The 22,553-nt window shown below is 48.5% G+C and overlaps 1 protein-coding gene and 1 long non-coding RNA gene across 3 annotated transcripts in view; one reads left to right on the top strand and one right to left on the bottom strand.

Annotated features, from left to right (window-relative positions):
• Nucleotides 1-13,756, top strand: part of TTC4 (tetratricopeptide repeat domain 4) — a 29,064-nt gene extending 15,308 nt beyond the window's left edge. Inside the window, exons 7-10 of one of the 2 annotated variants that reach the window (NM_001266162.2) lie at nucleotides 1,713-1,927; nucleotides 3,769-3,850; nucleotides 8,083-8,165; nucleotides 12,519-13,158. In NM_001266162.2, coding sequence (NP_001253091.1) covers nucleotides 1,713-1,927; nucleotides 3,769-3,850; nucleotides 8,083-8,165; nucleotides 12,519-12,621 — 483 coding nt within the window. In that variant the 3' untranslated portion in view covers nucleotides 12,622-13,158. Of the gene's footprint in view, nucleotides 1-1,712; nucleotides 1,928-3,768; nucleotides 3,851-8,082; nucleotides 8,166-12,518 lie in introns of both variants that reach the window. The other variant, XM_077994334.1, reaches the window with a different exon arrangement.
• A 3,769-nt stretch (nucleotides 13,757-17,525) lies between these two features.
• Nucleotides 17,526-22,514, bottom strand: LOC144333271 (uncharacterized). Its single transcript, XR_013401826.1, has 2 exons — nucleotides 22,209-22,514; nucleotides 17,526-19,290 (listed from the first exon to the last, which is right to left on the bottom strand). It is a non-coding gene; the product is annotated as an uncharacterized LOC144333271 (long non-coding RNA).
• Between the last annotated feature and the right edge of the window lie 39 nt (nucleotides 22,515-22,553).

Here is a 22,553-nt window from a genome sequence, read left to right as displayed (position 1 = left end):
GCCCAGGCTGAAGTGCAGTGGCGTGATCTTGGCTCACTGCAACCTCTGCTTCCTGGGTTCAAGCAATTCTGCCTCAGTCTCCCGAGTAGCTGGGATTACAGGCACACACCACCATGCCCAGCTAATTTTTGTATTTTTAGTAGAGATGAGGTTTCACCATATTGGTCAGGCTGGTCTCGAACTCTTGACCTCAGGCGATCCACCTGTCTCGGCCTCGCAAGGTGCTGGGATTATAGGCGTGAGCCACCATGCCCAGCCGGGATAGGTTTTTTATTATTTGTTTAGTTAAATTATGCACCATTTATATTACTTGTTGACTGTAAGAAACTTAACACTGCTAAAACATACTCCACTATTCCCTCCCCACAACAGTCTGTTTACATGTATTAACACATCAAACAGATCAGAATACTCCAGATTTTTCATCTAATTCTCATTCACAGTGAGGGATTTGTTCATTTTCTTAAATGTAGAATATGGGATGCCCAGACACCCAGATATTTGCATACACACTTTTTTTGTTTTTTTGATTCTCTCCTTTAGTGTAACCCTTCATCTCAAACTTAACATACATAAGAATTACTCTCAACAGTACACAAAGCCATGCATGCTGTATTTACTAATGGTTTAAGGGAGGAGTCAGCAAATTGCAGCCATTGGAACACAGCCCTGCCTATTTGTTTGTGTACTTACTACTTATGGCTGTTTTCACACTACAGTGGCAGAGTTGAGTAGTTTATTTTGACAGAGACCATTGTCCAGAACTCTTAAAATATTTCATATCTAATGCTTTAAGAAAAAGTTTGCTAACCTCCAATTTAGGGAATATCATCAAATCTAATTTTGGTTGCATGTCATTTCCCCTCATGTGCTAACCTTAGGAGCCCCTGCACGCTTACATAAGAGGTGACCCTACTATTTCACACTCTTGCTTTATGCCCATGTCTGAGAGACAGTCAAGATTAAGTCAGTGCACAGTCTTTCTAATATTCCATGTCCCAGCTAAACTGAAACATTTGACATTTCTGTACAGGCTACCTTCTTGATCTTTTCTGTGCTTTTGCACAGGCCGCTCCTTGGAGTGGAATGCTCTTCCTCCCTTCTAAGTGCCCCTCCCTTCCAACTTCTCTGCTTTTCAAAGTCATTGTTCAAGGCCTAGCATATCTTAGTCACCTCCAGCCCCCAAGGCTGAATTAATTATTCCATCATCTGTGGTTCCCCAACTCCACTTCTTACCTTATATCATCATTATTTTCATAGCTGTCTCACCACTTGATATTGAGCAGAGGCTTGAGGGCAGGTAACCATGTCTAGGTCTCTGTGACACAGGGTCCAGCACAAGGTAGATGCCCAATGAAGGTGAGTTAAGTAAGTGGTACCTACTATGCGCCAGGCCTCAGGGATAATGAAGATGGATTGTGTGTAGCGTTGTCCCTCGGAGCTCCCATTGTTACGGTTTTTTTCTTTTTTTTTTGGTGTGTTAAAGATGTCCATGTTCATTCAGGGTATGGATGGGGAAAATTAAATTAAAAATAAAGTTAATTGTGCAGCCTGGACGATATAGTGAAACTCTAGTCTCTTCAAAAAATAAAAATAAATAAAAAATAAAAAAATTAGCCAAGTGTTAGGGTTTCTTTACTTCAGTAAAATGGGTTTGCATCCTCCCACACAATAAGATGTGCATTATGTGTGTGTTTCTGTCTTTAACCCAGGCTAGGAATATCAGGCTCTCAGAAGCTGCCTGTGAGGATGAAGATTCACCCTCAGAAGGTCTAGGTGAGCTTTTCCTGGATGGACTCAGCTCTGAGAACCCCCATGGAGCCAGGCTGAGTCTAGATGACCAGGGCAGGCTGAGCTGGCCTGTGCTCTTTCTGTACCCAGAGTATGCCCAGTCGGACTTCATCTCTGCTTTTCATGAGGACTCCAGGTACTGACTTGCCCAGGAGCCCTCTGCTTTTACTTGCATGCTGTCTCTTTTTGTGACAGGAGGGACAAGTGGATTTTTGGTTGAGAAGGGAAGATAATGGTTTAGAGGGTTTCACACAATCTGGTGTGAAATCTCTCTATCCTGTAGCTGACTGAACCTTGACTGACTAGGTTTGCAACGACAGACAAAAGTCTCATCATCGTACTGACTGGGCTAGTATGTGTAACACCACAGTATTGTGTTTGCCAAAGAGTGGTATACATCACTGGTGAAATATGAAGTCATTTTAGGTAATACATGCATAGCAACTTAAGTGAATATTAATTAGAAAAAAAATAGAGAGACCGGGCGCTGTGGCTCATGCCTGTAATCTCAGCACTTTGGGAGACCAAGTCAGGCAGATTACTTAAGGCCAGAGTTCGAGACCAGCCTGGCCAATATGGTGAAACCCAGTCTCTACTAAAAATACAAAAAATTAGCTGGGCGTCTGTAATCTCAGCTACTCAGGAGGCTGAGGCATGAGAATCACTTGAACCTGGGAGGTGGAGGTTGCAGTGAGCCAAGATCATGCCACTACACTCCAACCTGGGTGATAAAGCAAGACTTTGTCTCAAAAAAAAAAAAAAAAAAAATATATATATATATATGTATGTATCTTGTGATTTCATAGGGTTAATGCATAGAATAAGTCTAATTGTAAGACAATTTTTTTTGTAATCTTTTTTTTTTTTGGAGACCAGGTCTGGCTCTGTTGCCCAGGCTGGAGTCCAGTGGTGTGATTATGGTTCATCATAGCCTCCATCTCCCAGGCTCAGGTGATCCTCCTGCCTCAGCCTCTCAAGTAGCTGGAACCACAGGTGAACACCACCACATCTGGGTAATTTTTTAATTCTTTGGTAGACACAGAGTCTCTCTATGTTGCCCAGGTTTGTCTTGAACTCCTGGGCTCAAATGATCCTCCCACCTCGGCCTCCCAAAGTACTGGGATTACAGGCATGAGCCACTGCACCCGACCAGAAATGTTTTTAACCCTGAATCTGTTTAAAGAAAATTATGTCAGCTGGGCACGGTGGCTCACGCCTGTAATTCCAGCACTTTGGGAGGCCAAGACAGGAGGATCACTTGAGGCCAGGAGTTCAAGACCAGCCTGGCCAACATGGCAAAATCCCATGCCTACTAAAAATGTAAAAAATTAGCCAGGCGTAGTGGCACATGCCTGTAGTCCCAGCTGCCTGGGAGGCTGGGGCACGAGAATCGCTTGAACCTGGGAGGTGGAGGTTGCAGTGAGCAGAGATCGTGCCATTGCACTCCAGCCTGGGTGACAGAGCAAGACTTTGTCTCAAAAAAAAAAAGAAAAGAAAATCCTGTCAGTCAGGTGCAGGGCTCACACCTGTAATCCCAATACTTTGGGAGGCTGAGGCAGGAGGATCATTTGAGCCCAGGAGTTTGAGACCAGCCTGGGCAATATAGGAGACCCCCGTCTCCACAAGAAAAAGAAAAAAATTAGCCAGGCATAAGTGGCATGCACCTGTAGTCCCAGCTACGCAGGCGGCTAAGTTAGAGGAATTGCTTGAGCCTGGAGGTCGAGGCTACAGTGAGCTATTATGCCACTGTAGTCTAGCCAGGGTGACAGAGTGAGACCCTGTCTCAAAAGAAAAAAAAAAAATGTCATAATAGGACAAGTGATACATATGCACATTTTGGGTATTGCTGTCAAATAGGTTAAGCCTGCATTTCATGTTTTATACATGCTAGATAACTTTGAATTAGTGTCTGGGGACTGATGTGGGAAAATTGGTCATGAGTTATTGATACCCAGAAAGTACACATTTTATCTTTAGGTTTATTGATCATCTAATGGTGATGTTTGGTGAAACACCCTCTTGGGACCTAGAGCAAAAATATTGCCCTGATAATTTGGAGGTAAGAGAAGTTTTATTTCATTCCTCTATGGAATTAATTTTTTTTTTTTTTTTTTTTTTTGCGGTGGGGGGAAGGCTGGTAGAGGGAGGAGAAACTGACTGCTTTTTTTTTTTTTGAAAATTATAGTAAAATATACATGACATAATATTTACCATTTTAACCATTTTTAGGTATATAGTTCAGTGGCATTAAAGAACATTCACATTGTTGTGCAACTATCACCACCAGCCATCTCCAAAACTTTTTCATCATCCCAAATTGAAATTCTAAGTACTTCATATAAGTGGAATCATACAGTATTTGTCCTTTTATGTCTGGCTTATTTCACTTAACATCTTGTCTTCAAGTTTCATACATATTGTAGCATGTGTCAGAATTTCCTTTTTTTTAAAATTTTTGAGACGGAGTCTCACTCTTTCACCCAGGCTGGAGTGCAGTGGTCTGATCTTGGCTCACTGCAACCTCTGCCTCCCAGGTTCAAGCGATTCTCCTGCCTGAGCCTCCTGAGTAGCAGGGATTACAGGCACGTGCCACCACACCCAGCTAAGTTTTGTATTTCTAGTAGAGATGGGGTTTCACCACATTGGCCAGGCTGGTCTCGAACTCCTGACCTCAAGTGATCCACTCATCTCGACCTTTCAAAGTGCTGGGATTACAGGTGTGAGCCACCACACCCAGCCAGAACTGTCTTCCTTTTTATTTGCTTTTATTTTTTGAGACAGAATCTTGCTCTGTCACCTAGGTTGGAGTGCAGTGGTGCAATCTCAGATATTGCAGCCTTGCCTCTAGGGTTCAAGTGATTTTCATGCCTCAGGCTCCAGGTAGCTGGGATTACAAGCATGCGCCACCATACCTAGCTAATTTTGTTTGTATTTTTAGTAGAGATGGGGTTTTGCTATGTTGGCCAGGCTGGTCTTGAACTCCTGGCCTCAAGTGATCCACCCTCCTTGGCTTCCTAAAGTGCTGGGATTACAGGCGTGAGCCACCATGCCCAGCCAGAATTTCTTTCCTTTTTAAGGCTGAATAACATTCCACTGTTGGGATTTTTTAAATAAAAAAATCACAATTTCCAGCATAAAGAATTTTCTTTTTCTAACATTTGAGAGTAGGATGCCAACTGATGTCCCATCACCCCTGAATACTTTAGTGTGCATTTCCTACACGAAAAGACATTTTTCTAATAATACCCATATAGCTATCAAAGCAGGAAATTTACTTTAATTCACTGCTACCATCTAACCCTCCGTTCGGGTTTCACAAATTCTTTATAGCACAAGGGTTTTGTTCAGAATCACATACTGTATTTAGTCATCATGTAGCTTTAGTCTCCTTTGGTATGGAAGAGCTCCTCAGTCTTTCCTCCACTTTTTTTTTACTTAAAAAGTTTGCATTCATATTTTTGTGATCATGTGACTCAACTGCAGTACACTTTCTTGATCTTAACACCTTTGAAGATTACAGATCACTTATTTTGTGGAATGTCTGTCAGTATGGGTTTGTCTCATGTTTCCTTCTGGCTAGATTTGGATTATACATATTTGTTTGTTTGTTTTGAGACAGAGTTTTACTCTTGTTGCCCAGGCTGAAGTGCAATGGTGCGATCTTGGCTCACTGCAGCCTCCGCCTCCAAGGTCCAAGCGATTCTCCTGCCTCAGCCTCCTGAGTAGCTGGCATTACAGGCATTTGCCACCATGCCCAGCTAATGTTTTGTATTTTTAATAGAGACGGGGTTTTGCCATGTTGGCCAGGCTGGTCTCACACTCCTGACCTCAAATGATCTGCCCGATTTGGTCCCCCCAAAGTGCTAGGATTTCAGGCATGAGCCACCGCCCCTGGCCTGGATTATGCATATTTGGCTGGAATATTACAGAAGTGATGCTGTATTCTCATTGCACCTATCAGGTGGTATGTGATCTCTCTTTTTTTTTTTTTTTTTTTGAGACGGAGTCTGGCTCTGTCACCCAGGCTGGAGTGCAGTGGCGCGATGTCGGCTCACTGCAAGCTCCGCCTCCCGGGTTTACGCCATTCTCCTGCCTCAGCCTCCCGAGTAGCTGGGACTACAGGCGCCCGCCACCTCGCCCGGCTAGTTTTTTGTATTTTTTAGTAGAGACGGGGTTTCACCGTGTTAGCCAGGATGGTCTCGATCTCCTGACCTCGTGATCCGCCCGTCTCGGCCTCCCAAAGTGCTGGGATTACAGGCTTGAGCCACCGCGCCCGGCCGGTATGTGATCTCTCTTTGTCCCATTACTCATGGTGTTCTCTCTGATCACCTGATTGAGGTGGGGTCTGCCAGCCTTTTCCACTGTACAGTTACTTTTTCTTTATGATTGATAAGTGTTTTATAGGGAGATGCTTTGAAATGGTGTAAATATCTCATTGCTTGTCAGACATTCTACATATTTATTTATTTGGTGGATTTATAGTTTCCTGTTTGATTTAGTGAATTTTAATCTGTTACTATGATTGTTTCTTTTATGCTCAGAATATCCCAGATTTGGCCAGTGGGAATCTCTTCAAATTCGTTTTTGTGTCCTTTTGACTGTTGTCTATTTTTAAAGTGGTTGCTACACAGGATGTTCTAGGTTCAAATTGTGCTTTCCTTGCCCCAGCTCTGGAATCAGCTATTTTTTCCCAAGGAGCCCTGGTTCTTTCTAGTGAAGAATGGTATTTAGAAGCCGAGATCTCTGTGCAATAAGTGTATTGATTAATACAGTGGGGGTAGACAGGCAAGCTTACTGCCTCAATGCTTTCTCAGTGCCTCAACTGAGGAGTGTGTGTGTGTGTGTGTATGTAAAACCATGATGTCTCATTGGTATCTCCAACTCTAATCCAACATCCACAGGATTTTTTCTCCCTTTCTACATATGTAACAATGACTTTCTTCTTCTTTTTTCTTTTTCTTTTTTTTTTTTTTTTTATCTTCTGTTACTGGTAGAGATGGGGTTTCACCATGTGGGCCAGGCTGGTCTTGAACTCCTGACCTCAAGTGATCCACTCATCTCGGCCTTTCAAAGTGCTGGGATTACAGGTGTGAGCCACCACACCACAGCCTGACTGTGTTGCCCAGGCTGGAGTGTGGTGGTGAGATCTTGGCTCACTGCAGCCTCAACCTCCTGAGCTCAAACGATCCTCCCACCTCAGCCTCCCAAGTAGCTGGGACCATAGGCGTTTGCCACCGTGCCCAACTAATTTTTGTATTTTTAGTAGAGACGGGGTTTCACCATGTTGCCCAGGCTGATCTTGAACTCCTGGACTCAAGTGATCCACCTGCCTCAGCCTCCCAAAGTGCTCAGATTACAGGCATGAGTCACCATGCCTGGCCTGACTTTATTATTTTTAATATAGTTATTTGTTTGATCAGTTCCCCTCCTGTCATCACCGCTGGCCTCTCTCCTATGTGGAGCCTTCCTCACCCTACTTGGACTCTTGACTCCACATGTTAGGCTACTGCCCCCATGTGGGTGCCTTCCTCACCCTGCACAGACTCTGACATCCTGCACTGCTCAACGACCCTACATGGACACCCTCCTCATCCTGCTTGGGCTCCCCCACAGCAGGCCACCCCCTGCCATGAGTGGTCACCCTCCTTACCCTAGTTGGGCCTGTATACTCCATCCATATTAGTTGTCCCCATACATGGATACCCCCTTTTCACCCCACATGGCCTCTGACACCCCACCTTGGACAGCCATCTTACAAGGGAGCACTTCTTCCCCTGCTCAGGCCTGCTGGCCCCCAGCATGGATACCCTTCTCCACTGGTCCTGCTCTGACACCCTCGGCAGCTTCCTGTGCAGACGTCTTCCTCACCCTGCTTGGGCTTTGACACGCTGCACAGACATCCTTCTCACCTTCCTCAGGCTCTTTCCTGCTCTGAGCCACCACAGCTTTCTCCTCCACATACCTGATGGCTTTAGTCTGAATTGTTAGGGAAAGGAGGGCTACATAGGCCTGGCCCTGAGTCTTAACTCTTCTGTCTACTAGCCAGGTAGTGTTGGCAAGTTGTTCTCCTTCTCTGAGCCTTGATTCTGTCTTTGGAAGATGGAACTGATAATAGCCTCTCTTACAGTGGCATGGCGGGGACTAAATGCAAAGCACCCAGCTACACAACCATATAAAGGAGACATTCAACTGCTAACAGTTGCCATCTTTTAAATTTTCCCTGGGCTTAGCCTTAACTAAGGCTGCCAAAGCGCTTTATCTCTGACTCTTGCCCTTCTGTTAATCTTGCAGGTCTACTTTGAAGATGAGGACAGGGCAGAACTATACCGGGTGCCTGCCAAGAGCACCTTGCTGCAGGTTCTACAGCACCACAGGTGAGTTACCTCATGGCACTGAGTAGACTGGGAAAGATGCTCAGTGTATTAGTCCATTTTCACACTGCTGATAAAGACATACCTGAGACTGGGCAATTTACAAAGAAAAGAGGTTTAACAGAGAACTCATAGTTCCACATGGCTGGGGAAGCCTCACAATCATGGCAGAAGGCAAGGAGGAGCAAGTCACCTCTTACGTGGATGGCGGCAGGCAAAGAGAGAGAGCTTGTGCAGGAAAACTCCCTTTTTTTTTGAGACAGAGTTTCGCTCTTGTTGTCCAGGCTGGAGTGCAATGGCGCGATCTCGGCTCACTGCAACCTCCACCTCCTGGAGTCAAGCGATTCTCCTGCCTCAGGGCCTCCTGAGTAGTTGGGATTACAGGCGCCTGCCACTACGCCTGGCTAGTTTTTGTATTTTTAGTAGAGACAGGGTTTCACCATGTTGGCCAGGCTGGTCTCGAACTCCTGACCTCAGGTAATCCACCTGCCTCAGCCTCCTAAAGTGCTGGGATTACAGGCATGAGCCACTGCTCCCGGTCAAGAACTTCCATTTTTAAAAGCATCAGATCTCGTGAGACTTAGTCGCTATCACAAGAACAGCACAGGAAAGACATACCCCCATGATTCAGTCATCTCCCACCGGGTCCCTTCCACAACACATGGGAATCATGGAAGCTACAAGATGAGATTTGGGTGGGGATACAGAGCCAAACCGTATCACTCAGGCACCATCCCAGGAGTACAGCCAGGTTCTGATTCCGCTGCTGATCGATTGCCTCATACTCCCCTCCTTTCTGCCCTGAGCACAGAGCTGTATGAGACAGCAGCCATGGAGTCTACCCTGGCCCATTAAACTTAGCCATTAGTCAAACATGCTCTAGTGTGATGATAGCCCACTGCACCACAGCCATAACACTCCAGACCAGAGGAGATAAATGGGGCTGGTCTGAGAATGGAAAAGCTGCCTCGCTTTTGTATGTGAAGGCTGCTAGGGTGGCCTTCTTTCTTTTTTTTTTTTTTTTTTGAGACAGCATCTCGCTTTGTTACCCAGGCTGGAGTGCAGTGGCACGATCTTGGCTCACTGCAACCTCCACCTCCCCAGGTTGAAGCGATTCTCCTGCCTTAGCTTCCTGAGTAGCTGGGTTTACAGGGGCCCGCCACCATGCCTGGCTAAGTTTTGTATTTTTAATAGAGACGGGGTTTTACCATTGTCCAGGCTGGTCTCAAACTCCTGACCTCCGGTGATCCACTCACCTCGGTCTTCCAAAGTGCTGGGATTATAGGCGTGAGCCATCGCACCCGGCCAGCCTTCCATTTCCTAATTGTACCTATACCTATGTCTCCTGATGCTCTTTCTTTCTTTTGTTTGCTTTTTCTTATTTTTAATTTTTTTTTTTAATAGAGACAGGGTTTTACCATGTTGGCCAGGCTGGTCTTGAACTCCTGGGCTCAAGCAATCCACCTGCCTCAGCCTCCCAAAGTGCTGAGCCACCACACCCAATTTATTTTTTTTTTTTTTTGAGATAGAGCTTCACTCTCTCACCCAGGCTAGAGTGCAGTGGCATGGTCTTAGCTTACTGCAGTCTCTACCTCCTGGGTTCAGGCAGTTCTCCTGCCTCAGCCTCCCGAGTAGCTGGGACTACAGGCATGCACCACCAAGCCCGGCTAATTTTTGTATTTTTAGTAGAGATGGGGTTTCACCATGTTGGCCAGGGTGGTCTCAAACTCCTGACCTCAAGGCATCCACCTGCCTCAGCCTCCCAAAGTGCTGAGATTATAGATGTGAGCCACCACACCCAGCCCCCAAAATTTTTTTAAAATTATTTTTATGATAGAGACGAGGTGTCTTCTCCAGGCTGGTCTTGAACTCCTGGGCTCAAGCAGTCCTCCTGCCTTACTCTCCCAAGTAGCCGGGATATTGAGTGCATGCCACTGTCCCGGCTCCTGATACTGTCATGTGAAGAGAGCATTGGCTCTTGAAGTCAGACCCATCATCATTGACTGGCTGCGTGACTCTGAGCACACGCTGCCTCTAGGACTGCCGCCTCATCTCTGGAACGGAGTCATACATGCTTACACATTTCTCAGGTATTTGAGAGCCAATGAGAGGATAGGAGTTGAAGTGCTGTTGTGAACTGCACAGGGCAGTCCTGCTGTAGGAGGGCATCTTTGTCATTAGCAGTGGCAGCAAGATGGATTTGGCAGTTGTCTCAGAGAAGCTGTGAGGTGTTCCTGGGCTATAAGGGAGTGCCCTCAGCAGATTTGCAAATTGACTCTTGGACTACTTTTCCTTAAGCTTTGACCAAAGCAAAGAAGAGAAAAGCAGATGCTTTTGCACTTAAGCTAAAAGAGCCCAATGTATTAGTGTAAAGAGAATGGTTGGATGTGGTAGGAAATGAGGCTAGAAAGCTAAGTTAGGGTCATACATCTGGACGCGGTGTCTCACGCCTGTAATCCCAGCACTTTGGGAGGCTGAGGCAGGTGGATCATGAGGTCAGGAGATTGAGAACATCCTGGCTAACATGGTGAAACCCCGTCTCTACTAAAAAAAAAATATATTAGCCGGGCGTGGTGGTGGGTGCCTGTAGTCCCAGTTCAGGCCATTCTCCTGAACACGGGAGGGAGAGCTTGCAGTGAGCTGAGATTGCATCACTGCACTCCAGTCTGGGTGACAGAGCGAGACTCTGACTCAAAAAAAAAAAAAAGGAAAGCTAAGTTAGGGCCATACAGGAAGGCCTGAATGCCCTGCTAAGGAGCGTAAACTTTATCCTGATTGTGGTGTACACCAGGGTTGATTTTTTAAAATTAAAAAGATTTTAAAAGATGTACACAATAGGCTGGGTACAGTGGCTCACACCTATAATTCCAGCATTTTGGGAGGCTAAGGCATGAGGATCACCTGAGCTCAGGAGATCATCCTGAGAAACATAGCGAGATCCTGTCTCCACAAAAAAAATGTTTATGGTGTTGTGCACCATAAACGTAGTCCTAGCTATTTGGGAGGCTGAGGCAGGAAGATTGCTTGAGCCCAGCATTTCAAGGCTGCAGTGAGCTATGATCACACCACTGCACTCCAGCCTGGGTGAGAGTGAGACCCCATCCTCCCACCACACAAAAAAATTACAGAGTAATGTAAAGATTTGAAGTGTACTGTCCAGTGGCGAGGCCTGAAGTAGGAGGAGGTGGATTAGAAAGAGGTTTAGGAGGCAGATTGGATGGGAGCTGGTGTAGTGTTGAGTGATGTGATAGAGGTGTCCAGCTGGTCTTAATGCTTTGGCTTTGGCTTGGTAGGCAGGAAGGAAAGGTTTTTCCAGATCTAATTGATACCTTTGGTGGTGTTTTACTGTGGTCCCAAATCTCTCTTCTTCTAGTTTGTAGACACATTTTTAGCTGCTCATTTTCTCAGTTGTTAGCAAATTACCCAGAATTCTTTAAAGGCCTGAGTTCTGCCCTACACCAGAGGAGAAATCTAAGTAGAAAGCAGAATGATGCTTGGAGGAAACCAGATTCATGCTTCTCAGAAAATGTAAATGCTGTTGGAAGTTACTACCTTTAAAATTATTACCATAGGCAAGAGCCTACCCAGGACTGGTTTCTGGCAACTTCAGACCCTAAACTGGGTGGAGCTACGAAATAGGCCCTTTGTCCCAAAGCAGGCACACTGAGTAATGCAACGCCGCTATCCCCGGGAAGCCAAAGCCCTCCCTGCCTCTCCAGCCTGCCTCACTCCTTTTACTTTGTGCCCTAGCCACAGCAAACGTTCGGGTTACTTGCGCCTCCTGGCTTTTACTCCCCAACCCCCATCACCACTCCTTCCCCAAATTAAAGCCAAGTTCAGACATGGCATCTTCCAGGAAGCCTTTTTTGATTCCTTTCCTCATAGAGGGAACCGTGCTTCCTTGGGATAATACTGTGCCTCACAAATGCTTCTGCAGTTGTACCTTGCTGTCATTAATTGGTTCTCATCTCCCTCCCCTCCAGGACTGAATTTGAGAACAAAGATGATGATGTGTGGGTGTTTGTTTTTTAATCTCTGTGTTTTCAGCATAGGGCCTGGCTTACCACTGAATGTTGAATGAATGAATGAATGAAACCATGCTTTACAGTTTTATTTCATATTTAGCCACAGACATGCATGATGCCAGAGGACTGGCCTAAAGGTTCTGGCAAGGTTGTAAGGATGAGAATGTCATGCTAATTTGCCAGATTTATGAACAACTAAATAACTGTGCTAAACTTGCATTTTCATGTTGACTCCCATCCAAAGGCTCACCTTGAATGTTGTTAGGAAGGTGCATGGATGGTTAAGATTGTAATTAAATTAACACCCTCTCTTTTGTTGTGTTCACGGCAGGTACTTTGTAAAAGCCCTGACACCAGCATTTTTGGTCTGTGTAGGATCTTCTCCTTTTTGCAAGAATTATCTCCGGGGGAGAAAGGTGTACCAGATACGATGACTGAGCCAGGGCCCCTGGATCTCCTCCCTCACCCTCCTCTGCTGGGAACCTAGCACACCTGAATCAGCTGGACATACTGCTGGAGTCCAGTGCTTTATTTCTGTCACCCTGGGGATAGTCCTTCCTAGCATCATGGTAGGGGAGGAGCCGCTGGATTCCCCAGACTGCAGCCTCTCTGGCTGGTCTTCACTTTCCTCAGTTGATGTAAAACTCTGTGCCTTGGCCATGATGTCCTTGGACTCCATCTCTCAAGGGACCATCTGCCGCAGTTACCACAGCAACTGACCTGAGCCAGCACCCTGGTCTGTGGAGATGGACTTAGGATCCAGTGACATGATTCTGAACTTCTGTGGAGTTTGACACCTTAGAGAAGCTACCCCTCAAACTGCACATATACACACAAACAATGCATAGAATTCCAAGGCTTTAAAGCTGAGAGACCCTGGCCTCGAGTTACTTCACGAGCACAGAGGGGAGCCATGTGGGGTTGCTGCAGATGCCTTGAGGTGAAATGAGGGCAGGAAAGCCACATCTTGCTCAGCATTTATAAAGACCATGTAAACTGAGATCCTTGGTACCCTAAAAAGATTGCCAGTTTTCTTCATCTTTGTCATATGGAGGACTGTGACAGACTTGGACAGTGGCCTCTGAGTTCTTCTGCAGTTTTAACATTTTAGGATTTTGTCTTTTAAACTGGAAAACTTTCTAGCATGTTGGGTGGTATAGGGTATATTTTTGTCTGCAGCTGTTTGTTGCCCCATTCCTAAGAGGAGTTTATCCATCCTCACCTGTAGCTGTGTGACTTCCTGCAGTGCCCCCACCCCATCCCCCCAGGAGAGTGTATTTCCCTGCTTCCGATGCAGAGGGATATTCGCAGGCATGAGCTGTCCTGTGTCTGACAGAAGCCTGAAGAGTCATGTGTGGTTGGCCCATGCTCTTCCCTCTGCCGTGAGAACACGTTTCCCACAGAGGAGCCATTCCATGGAGCTGAGCTACAGCAGCTGGCCTGCAGCCACTGAGTGTCACAGGAATGAGAGAGCAGTGTTTGCTGTAGTAAGCAGTGAGATTTGGGGGTTGGTTGTTACTATAGCAGAGCTAATGCATCAGTAAACTGAAACCAGCTGCTGTCCTTAAAGTGGACTAATTTGAGGCTGGGTGCGGTGGCTCATGCCTGTAATCCCAACACTTTGGGAGGTGGAGGCAGGTGGATCATCTGAGGTCAGGAGTTAGAGACCAGCCTGGCCAACATAGCAAACCCCATCTCTACTAAAATACAAAAATTAGCCAGGTGTGGTGGCAGGCGTCTGTAATCCCAGGCGTCTGTAATCCCAGCTGCTCGGGAGGCTGAGGCAGGAGAATCACTTGAACCCAGGAGGCAGAGGTTGCAGTGAGCTGAGATCGCGCCATTGCACTCCAGCCTGGGTGACAAGAGCAAAACTCTGTCTCAAAAACAAACAAACAAAAAAGTGGACTAATTTGAAGTTTTGCATAGTGTGCCTCACTGTTTTTGAAAGGAAATTGGCTGTGGAATATTTACAAAGAACCATGCAGCTTCCAGGTGCCGGTCCCTGTCTGTGGCTTGTGGCCAGGAAGCTGAAGTTCAGCCTCCTTCCTATGCCTGGTTTTGGCCACTTAAGTAAGGACCTGGGGACCACTTGAGGGCCTGGTTTTGGTAACTTAAGGGCCTGAGGACCAGGAGGCTGATGGACATGAGGTCCTCTGTGCACTCTCTGCTATTAGACCTAGGAGAGACTGAGAAAGTAATTTTAGGGATTGTTAGCACATAGGGATGGGAAAAGGAGAGAGCTCTGCCCCTGCTGAGACCTGATCCTGTATTCAAGTGCTATTAGCCACATGGGAACCTGGAATCTTGACCCTGCCCTGACCCATCATGGGGGTCACCTGACATTCCTTCTCTCTGAACATCTGTCAAATGGAGAGGGGACATGAAGGACTGAATGTTTGCTGTGTTCTTTCTGCAACCCTTTTTCATCCCCATCCCTGACATGGGAAACAGAGCCTGGCCCCTTATGGCCAAGACCTAGTGGGCAGTTCTTGCAGAAAAGCCAGAGGGGATGGGGCCTGGGACACCACTGTGTTGTGGATACGTGAGGTCCATGGTATGTCTACAGCTAGGGAGAAGCCTTTGTGGTTAAAAATGGGCCTACTGTGAACCCTAGGTCAGTTGGGAAAGTGGATGCCAGCCTCCTCACTGACCTCAAGTAGACAAGCAGTTTACATGGCCCAGCTGTGTGGCCTGGAGCAAGCTCTGTCGCATTATGTGCGTCTACCCTGGCTGTGTTACAGAGAGGGTTGGAGAGATCCCTGAGACCCCCTGCAATTCTGCATTCTGGGTTTAGGAACCTTGAATGTGGATTTGAGGCCTTTTCAGCATAGCAGGCTTGCCAAGGGAGCCCCCTCCCCCAGCAGGGCCAGAGGCTCACTTGGGAGACAGCCATGTGGGACCAGAGTGTGGAGAGGTGCATGGCCAGGTAGTACAGGCTCAGGCCGTTACAGGTGCAGCCAGGTTGCAGAGAGGAGAGGCGATGGTAGTGGGATCCAGCTGCAGAGTTCCTGGTAGCAAGGCTTGGTAACGAGTGTAGGACTTCCTGGAGAAGGGGCCAATGTTGTGGCCCAGGCCATAGCTCTATTCATTGAGATGCATGTCACCCATGATGTCTGATGTTATCTGCCCAAACCACTGGGCACTCAACATGGCCATGGCCACACACACAAACAAGATGACCGGTGAAAGCATGACAGGAGAGAAAAGGTTAGAGCACGATCCTCCTGCTGTGGTCTCCCACCATGACAGGCACCTTGGGTGAGTTTTGTAACCTCTCTGAGCCCCAGAATCTTTTGCCAAATGACGTTAATAATAATAGCTGCACTCGGTGTTACTGACAGTGAAATGCTCCTGTCTGTCCTCCATCAGGAAGCACAGGGAGCAGCAACTCAAGACACTGCAAGTGAAAAGGCTTTGCCGCAGGCTGCAGGGCATGATTCCGTAAGATGGCCTCCTTGCCCTGTTGATGACCGCTGGAATCAGGGACACCTCCAGTCCATCGGGTACCAACGGTACTCTAACTCTTGGGCAGAACTGCCTCCCCACCTGCTGCTGTGGAGGTTGTTGGATATTTCCGGCCACACCAGGCTGGGGAGATCTGTTTGCTTCTGTCATTTGGTCACAAGCCTCACTGAGGCTGGCCCTGGGTCAGCTCCCAACCTGGGCCCTACCCTTGAGGAGCTCCCAGGCCATCAGGGAGAGTGATTTGGAAACTAACCAGTATGAAATGAGGGTGCACAAAGGGGGCCCAAGCAGAATGATTTAGCTGAGCAGAGGTAGGAGTGACTGATCCTGATGGGATGTGGGGGAGCTTAGAAAAGGCTTCCCAGAGGTGACCCGAACTGGAGCTCAGGGATGAAGAGGCCCAAGCTGAGCATTCCTGGCAGAGGGCTTCGCACAGGCAAGGACATGGAAGCCTTTCCTTGACCCTCTGCCCTCCCCAGGTGTGGCTCCCCACATCTACATGCACTCGCAGGACTTCCTACCCCTTTGCCCCACCAGACTGAGCTCCTTGAGGACCAGGCCTGCATCTGGTGCCTGTACTCCCAGTACACCTCAGAGCCGGGCACAGAGGTGCTCCAAGAATGTGGTGGTGCCTCACTGGCATGTTTGAGGACTAGTGAGTGTGATAATGCTGGAGCAAAGAAGAGATGGGCCAGTGGCAGGAGCTGTAGCCTTCCTTGATCGTGGGCCCAGGTGTTTGTCCCATACACCCTGGGCAGCCATGGATGCATTTGGCTCAGGGAGTGGTATGTCCAAAGGTGTTTTCCAAAGCTCTGTCTGGCAGCCAGAGTACATGCAGGGCCAGGAGGGCGAAGGGCCTGCATACCTGGGTGGCCTCCTCGTCGAGCTCCCTTGGCTGGCACATGACAAAACATTAGGTTGCAGAAGGCTCACAGAGCCGATGTGGAAGCAGAAGGGGAAGAGCCTGCTCCGGAGGTGAGTTCGCCAAGGTAAGCTGCTTTCCCAAAAAGGCCGTGGGACATGGTGCATGCAGGATCAGTGGCTAGAAGTGACTGGTGGGCCCAGGGCCCCTCTTTACCCTCCCCCCAGGGCCCACCGACATCCGGGATCTGTGGATGTTGACACTCTAAGGCAGTTGGAATATAATAGTTCACAAACTCTCAAACCCAAAGGCCAGGGTTCAAAGCCCAGTTCTGCCACTTAATAGCTGTGTGACTCTGGGCAAGTTTCGTAACCACCTTGTGCCTCAGTTTCCTTATATATAAGGAAATTTAATAATATATTTTCAGAGGATTGTTCTGAGGATTAAATGGCTGGCACCTGGCACACAGTAGGTGCTTAGTAAGCATTAGTTGTTACGGGTACCAGGCACTCTATTGCAGGGGTCCCCAACCCCTGGGCCGTGGACTGGTACCAGTTCATGTCCTGTTAGGAACCAGGCCGCACAGCAGTTGAGTGGTGGGCAGAAAAGCATTACCGCCCGAGCTCCACCTCCTTTCAGGTCAGTGGCGTCATTAAATTCTCATAGGAGCACAAACCCTGTTGTGAAGTGCACACACACGGGATCTAGGTTGCGCACTGCTTATGAGAATCTAATGCCTGATGATCTGAGGTGAAACGGTTTCATCCCAAAACCATCTTCCTCCCCTGTCCTGTGGAAAAATGGTCTTCTACCAAACTGATCCCTGGTGCCAAAAAGGTTGAGGACCGCTGCTCTATAGGACAACTCTTTGCCTAGGACAATTCTCCCCTGACTTGACCCCAGATGAGGAACTGCCATGGCTCTAAGGCCCCATGAAGGGGGGCCCTCTCCACAAGTGGACTCAGCCCTCAGAGGCATCTCCCGAAATCCTGGATTCCAGAGGCATAGTCAGACTGAAAAGGATCCTGCCTCTTTTATTTTTATTTTAAAAAATTTTAGAAAGATTTTTTTTATAATGATGAAGTCTTGCTCTGTTGCCCAGGCTGGTCTCAAACTCCTAGTCTCAAGTGATCCTCCCATCTCAGCCTCCCAAGGTGTTGGGGTTACAGGCGTGAGCCACTAACCTGTACTTCCCTGTTTTAGAGTGTCCTGGATAGAAGGCAGGAGCCCTAGGACCTGCTGACAGGGCCAGCGCCCAGGGACTGCCTAATCCTAGCAAGTCCCTGCCCTCCCTGGGTCTTGGTTTTTCTATCTAAAAAATGGGAACAATATACTAGATCCTGTAAGGCTTATTATTCCTTTTAAATAGCATGTAGCATGAGTCCTCACCAGAAAGGTAGTGTTCTGTTCCACAGACAGCATGGGTTGTGGTTTTTTGTTTGTTTTGTTTTTCTTTCTATTCCTTTGTATGAGAGACAGCATGGTTCTTGATATCCAACAGATACTGGTTTGAACTCTGGCTCTGCTACCTAAAGGCTGTGTGCATGTCACTTAATCACCCTGAGCCTCAATTTGATCATCTGTAAATCTGGGCAAAAGTACTGCCGAATATGGGGGGTTAAGGAGTGCTGCAATGCCTCCAGGTGTTGCAGTCTATTCAATACCTTTGCTTAATGCCTGGCATGCGATAAGTAGTGCTCAACAACCCTAGGAACCCAGCCAAAGTCATGGGCTGGACGAGTCCCTTCCCTGAGACATGCCTGAAAGAAATATCAACCAGATCTGCATGCCCAGAAGGTAGCAAGGAAAACCAGATGCAAGGTCTTGATGACGTCTGCAGGCTCCCTGTCCAAGGACATGGCAACTGCCACCAGCAGTCTCTCCATAGGTACTCCTGCTGCTTTAAAGGCCCAGAATGAGCCCTACAGCTGAATCCTCAGCGAATGGGGTGAGGGGCCGCCTCTGCCACCTAACAGCAGTCCACCCACATACCCTGGCTCTGCCCAAACCTTGGCCTCCCCAGGCTTTCTCCCAACTGCCCACATCAACCTGATTACAGTTCCTCTAACACACCAGATGCTTCATATGTCCATGCCTTTGCTCCAGTTCCCTCTACTTGGAATGTCCTTCCCCTGCCTGGTTTACCTGCCAAAAACCTACCTATTTTCAGAGAAGTCCAAAGGGCACCTTCACTAGGACGTTTCCCCTGTCAGCAGGGAGCTGGCCCTCCCTGATGTGCATGCACACACTCCCATCCTCACCCTCCCTCTGTCCTGCCCCTGTAATACTGCATGGCACCCAGATGTCCAGGTGTCTGCCTCCCCTTCCAGCAGGTGAGTGCTCAGCGGGCAGAGGCCAGATAGGGATTCATCTGAGTGCCCAGTGCCTGACACGTGGTGGAAGCTCCATGCGTGTGAGTGTGCTGAGTAGATGGATGGATGAATCAACGAAGGAACTAATGAATGAAAGAGTAAAATAGGCCAGTGCCCTGTTCCCAGGCCCCCACTTGCATACACAAGCATCAGCAACAGCATTCCCAGGCTCAAGCCCAACGTGACCACCTTACATCTCCTCTAAGGAGACTCTCGGCCTCCCAGCCCGTGGGCTCTGCCTTTTTTGGCCTCTGCTATCCATCTATTCTGGTTGCCAGGACTTTGGACCCAGCACAGACTGGGGAGCCCTGGGCGGGGAGTTGAGGTTGTGTGGCTGCACCTGGCACTCTGGTTCCGCCCACAGCACAGGGCTTCCCTCCGCCCTGAGTCCACGGAGGGAAGGACTAGAACTGGGCCAGTTCGAGCTCGGCTGGCTCGAGCGCAGTGCAGGAGGGTCCCGTTACTTACGGCAGCCGCGTGAAGCCTAGGCCCTGCTGCGGCGGTGTGTTTCCAGGAGCCAGGGTGAGCCAGGTGAAGGGCCCTGGGGGCTTCCCTTCCTCCGGGGGCTGGCAGGACAAGGAGCAAGGCCAATGCTCCCTGCAGGTGATGTGGGCCTCCCCCGCCACCGTACCCATGCCTGAGACTCTGGCAGAGCCAACCTCCCCTGCCTCATCGATGAGGACCAGGCTAAGGCACCTGCACTCACATCTGCACACCTGACCACAGGGCAGAACCTCTTGCACCCGCCATCCCTGGAGTTGAGTGCCGCCCTTCCTTCTCAGGGCCAGGGGTCTGTGATGGAGGTGGGACCACCTGACTTCTGTCTGGTTACCTCTATGGATTTGGGGTGGCAGCTGAAGAAGTGGGTATGGGGAAAAAAACCCCTGAAATATACTGCAGGCAGGAAAGGAAAGGCGCTGTTCACATTGAATTCTGGAACCGAGCTAACCGCTGTACCTGGATTATCTTATTTAATCCCAACGGCCACCCTCTCAGGTCCGTTATCCACTTTCATAAATAAGGACATGGAGGCACACAGTCACCCCACTAATGAGTGCCAAGCCAGGAATTGAACCCAAGCACCTCACTCCAGAGCCTGCCTGCCTCCTCTTTTGTGTTCTCTATTCCGTTTGCTTTACAAACATTTATGTGACACCTGCCATGAGCACAGCATCGAGGCTGAAGTGCATCAGGCAGCCTCTACCTTCAAGGTTATGCTGTTAAATGGATGCAATAAATCTAATGGTCTGGGAACTGCTCCGATGAAAAGAAATACAGCCACAAGAAGTAAGTCTGTCATCAGCCCTGCTCTGAGCCGCCAGTGACTCTCCCTTCCCTCATCAGCGCTCTTGGTGTGGCATTCAAGGCCGTTCAGGATCTGGGCCCTCACCACCTCTACAGCTCCCACTCTCTGACCTCCTTAGCCCGGCCATCCTGAATGGTTCAGCTATGGGGCAGGAGGGTGCAGTGGCTGAGTATTGATTGGCTGTGGAGCCAGGCGCCTGCATCCCAATTCCAGCCTCACAGCTTACTAGCTGGAGGAGGCCTTGGGCACTTTGCTTAGGTGCTCTGTGCCTCAGTTTCCTCATCTGCAACATGAGCAGGATAACAGCACCTACCTCATACAGGCGCTATGCGAATTAGATGCATTAATCTACATGAAGCATGTGGAACACAGCTTGCCTCAAAGTACGTGTTCAATCTATGACATTGTTATTTTCTATTCCCTAACTTGTCATGCTCTCTGAGCTTTGGGCCTTTGTGCATCCTGTTCTCTCTGCCTGGACCATTCTTCCTTCCACTTGTTCCCCTCCTTCCACCCCCAACTGTTCCTCCCTTCACTAACGAGTAGCCTTCAATCAGGCCCAACTGCCTCCTTCAGGAAGCTCTCCCTGTCTCCTTATCCCACATGTCCCCATGGCACCTGCACCGCGGTGCATTTTTAATTGTTTACTTCATGGTTCCCACTCTGTAAACTGAGTCAGGGACCCTGAGCTGTGCACTTTCATAATGCCAGGGCCTAGTACTGCACCTGCTCAGCACATAGTAGATGCACAACAAATTATTACCAGCTGACGATATAGAGCAAGGAGTGATTAATTCTGAATAGATCAGGGATGGAAGCCACCACATACGATGGACTTGGGTCATGAAGTTGAAGAAGGAATTGGGGGGTGGGGTTAGGTGGGAGGGCCTTCTGGCATATTCCAGGGGTAGTGCCTGTGCTGGCCTGGCTCAGTAACGGCAGCTGCCACCTCCTGAGCACTTAGGATATGCCAGGCAACATTCTTGGTGTTTTATTTGGATTCGTTCACTTAATCCTCCCAACACCTCTAGAAAGCAGGTATCTTTCTAGCCCCATTTTACTGACAGGAAAAGTGGTGTGAAGAGGTTAAGTAACTTGCCCAAAGTCAGCTAGCTAATGAAAAATAGAGCCAGAACTTGAATTCAGGACTCTGCTAAGTCCCTCAGGAGATATCCATATTAACGAGACCAGCCCTCTGCCTTCAAGGAGTTTGCAATAGACCCAGCTGCCTTTGCCTTGCTCAGTCCAAGCTTATGGTAAAGTCTGAGCACTCACTGTGTCATGCAGTGTCCCCAACCTGTCTGCCTGGGTAGAATAATCCACTGTCTGTGGAAACCCCTGCCAGAGCCCACCGTCGAATCCCCATAGCACCCAATACCTTGCCAATGGGGCTCCCGTCGCCCTATGAGCTTTTCTTGGCAAGACTTGGCAGCAAGTGCTGCCCTGGAAAAAGGGCATCCTGAGTTACCATGAACTGGTGCCACCTTTTCACTCTCCTGGCCCTACAGAGTTTTGATTAGCTAAGGGCAATTAAGCTTTAACCACAGGGGCTCATTAGCAGCCTTGGGCACTGCTGGCTTGACGGGAATGCCTGCACCGGCATGGTGCTTCAAGTTGCCACCCCGTTCTGCTGGCCATAGTGCCCCACCCACCTACCTTCTGTGCAAAGTATCACTTAATATACAGGCAGCTCCACTTGCCAGGCCTCTGCTGTGGGCCAGGCCTCTGCTGTGGGCCAGGCACTGTTATCCCCATTTTACAGATAAGGAAGCTAAAGTGGAGGGACTATGAGGAAGTGCCTTGCACAAATGTCATGGAGATAATGAGTGGCCCAGAGAGTCTGACTCCAGAGTCTGTAGCTGGGGTCACTATAAGCCTTTTATTTTAATTTTATTTTTGAGACAGGGTCTCTCTGTTGCCCAGGTGGGAATACAGTGGCAGGATCTGGGCTCACTGCAACCTCTGCTTCCTGGGCTCAAGCCATCCTCCCACCTCAGCCTCCCAAATAGCTGGCACTTGGCCGGGCACGGTGGCTCAAGCCTGTAATCCCAGCACTTTGGGAGGCCAAGACGGGTGGATCATGAGGTCAGGAGATCGAGACCATTCTGGCTAATACGGTGAAACCCCGTCTTACTAAAAAACACAAAAAACTAGCCGGGCGAGGTGGTGGGCACCTGTAGTCCCAGCTGCTCAGGAGGCTGAGGCAGGAGAATGGCGTAAACCCGGAGGCGGAGCTTGCAGTGAGCTGAGATCTGGCCACTGCACTCCAGCCTGGGCGACAGAGCAAGACTCCGTCTCAAAACAAAACAAAACAAAACAAAACAAAACAAAATAGCTGGCACTACAGGTGCCTGCCACCAT

The sequence above is a fragment of the Macaca mulatta genome, chromosome 1 (genome assembly GCF_049350105.2).
Source record: "Macaca mulatta isolate MMU2019108-1 chromosome 1, T2T-MMU8v2.0, whole genome shotgun sequence".
Classification (NCBI taxonomy): Eukaryota; Metazoa; Chordata; class Mammalia; order Primates; family Cercopithecidae; genus Macaca; species Macaca mulatta.
This window is presented reverse-complemented; position numbering and strand designations above follow the sequence as displayed.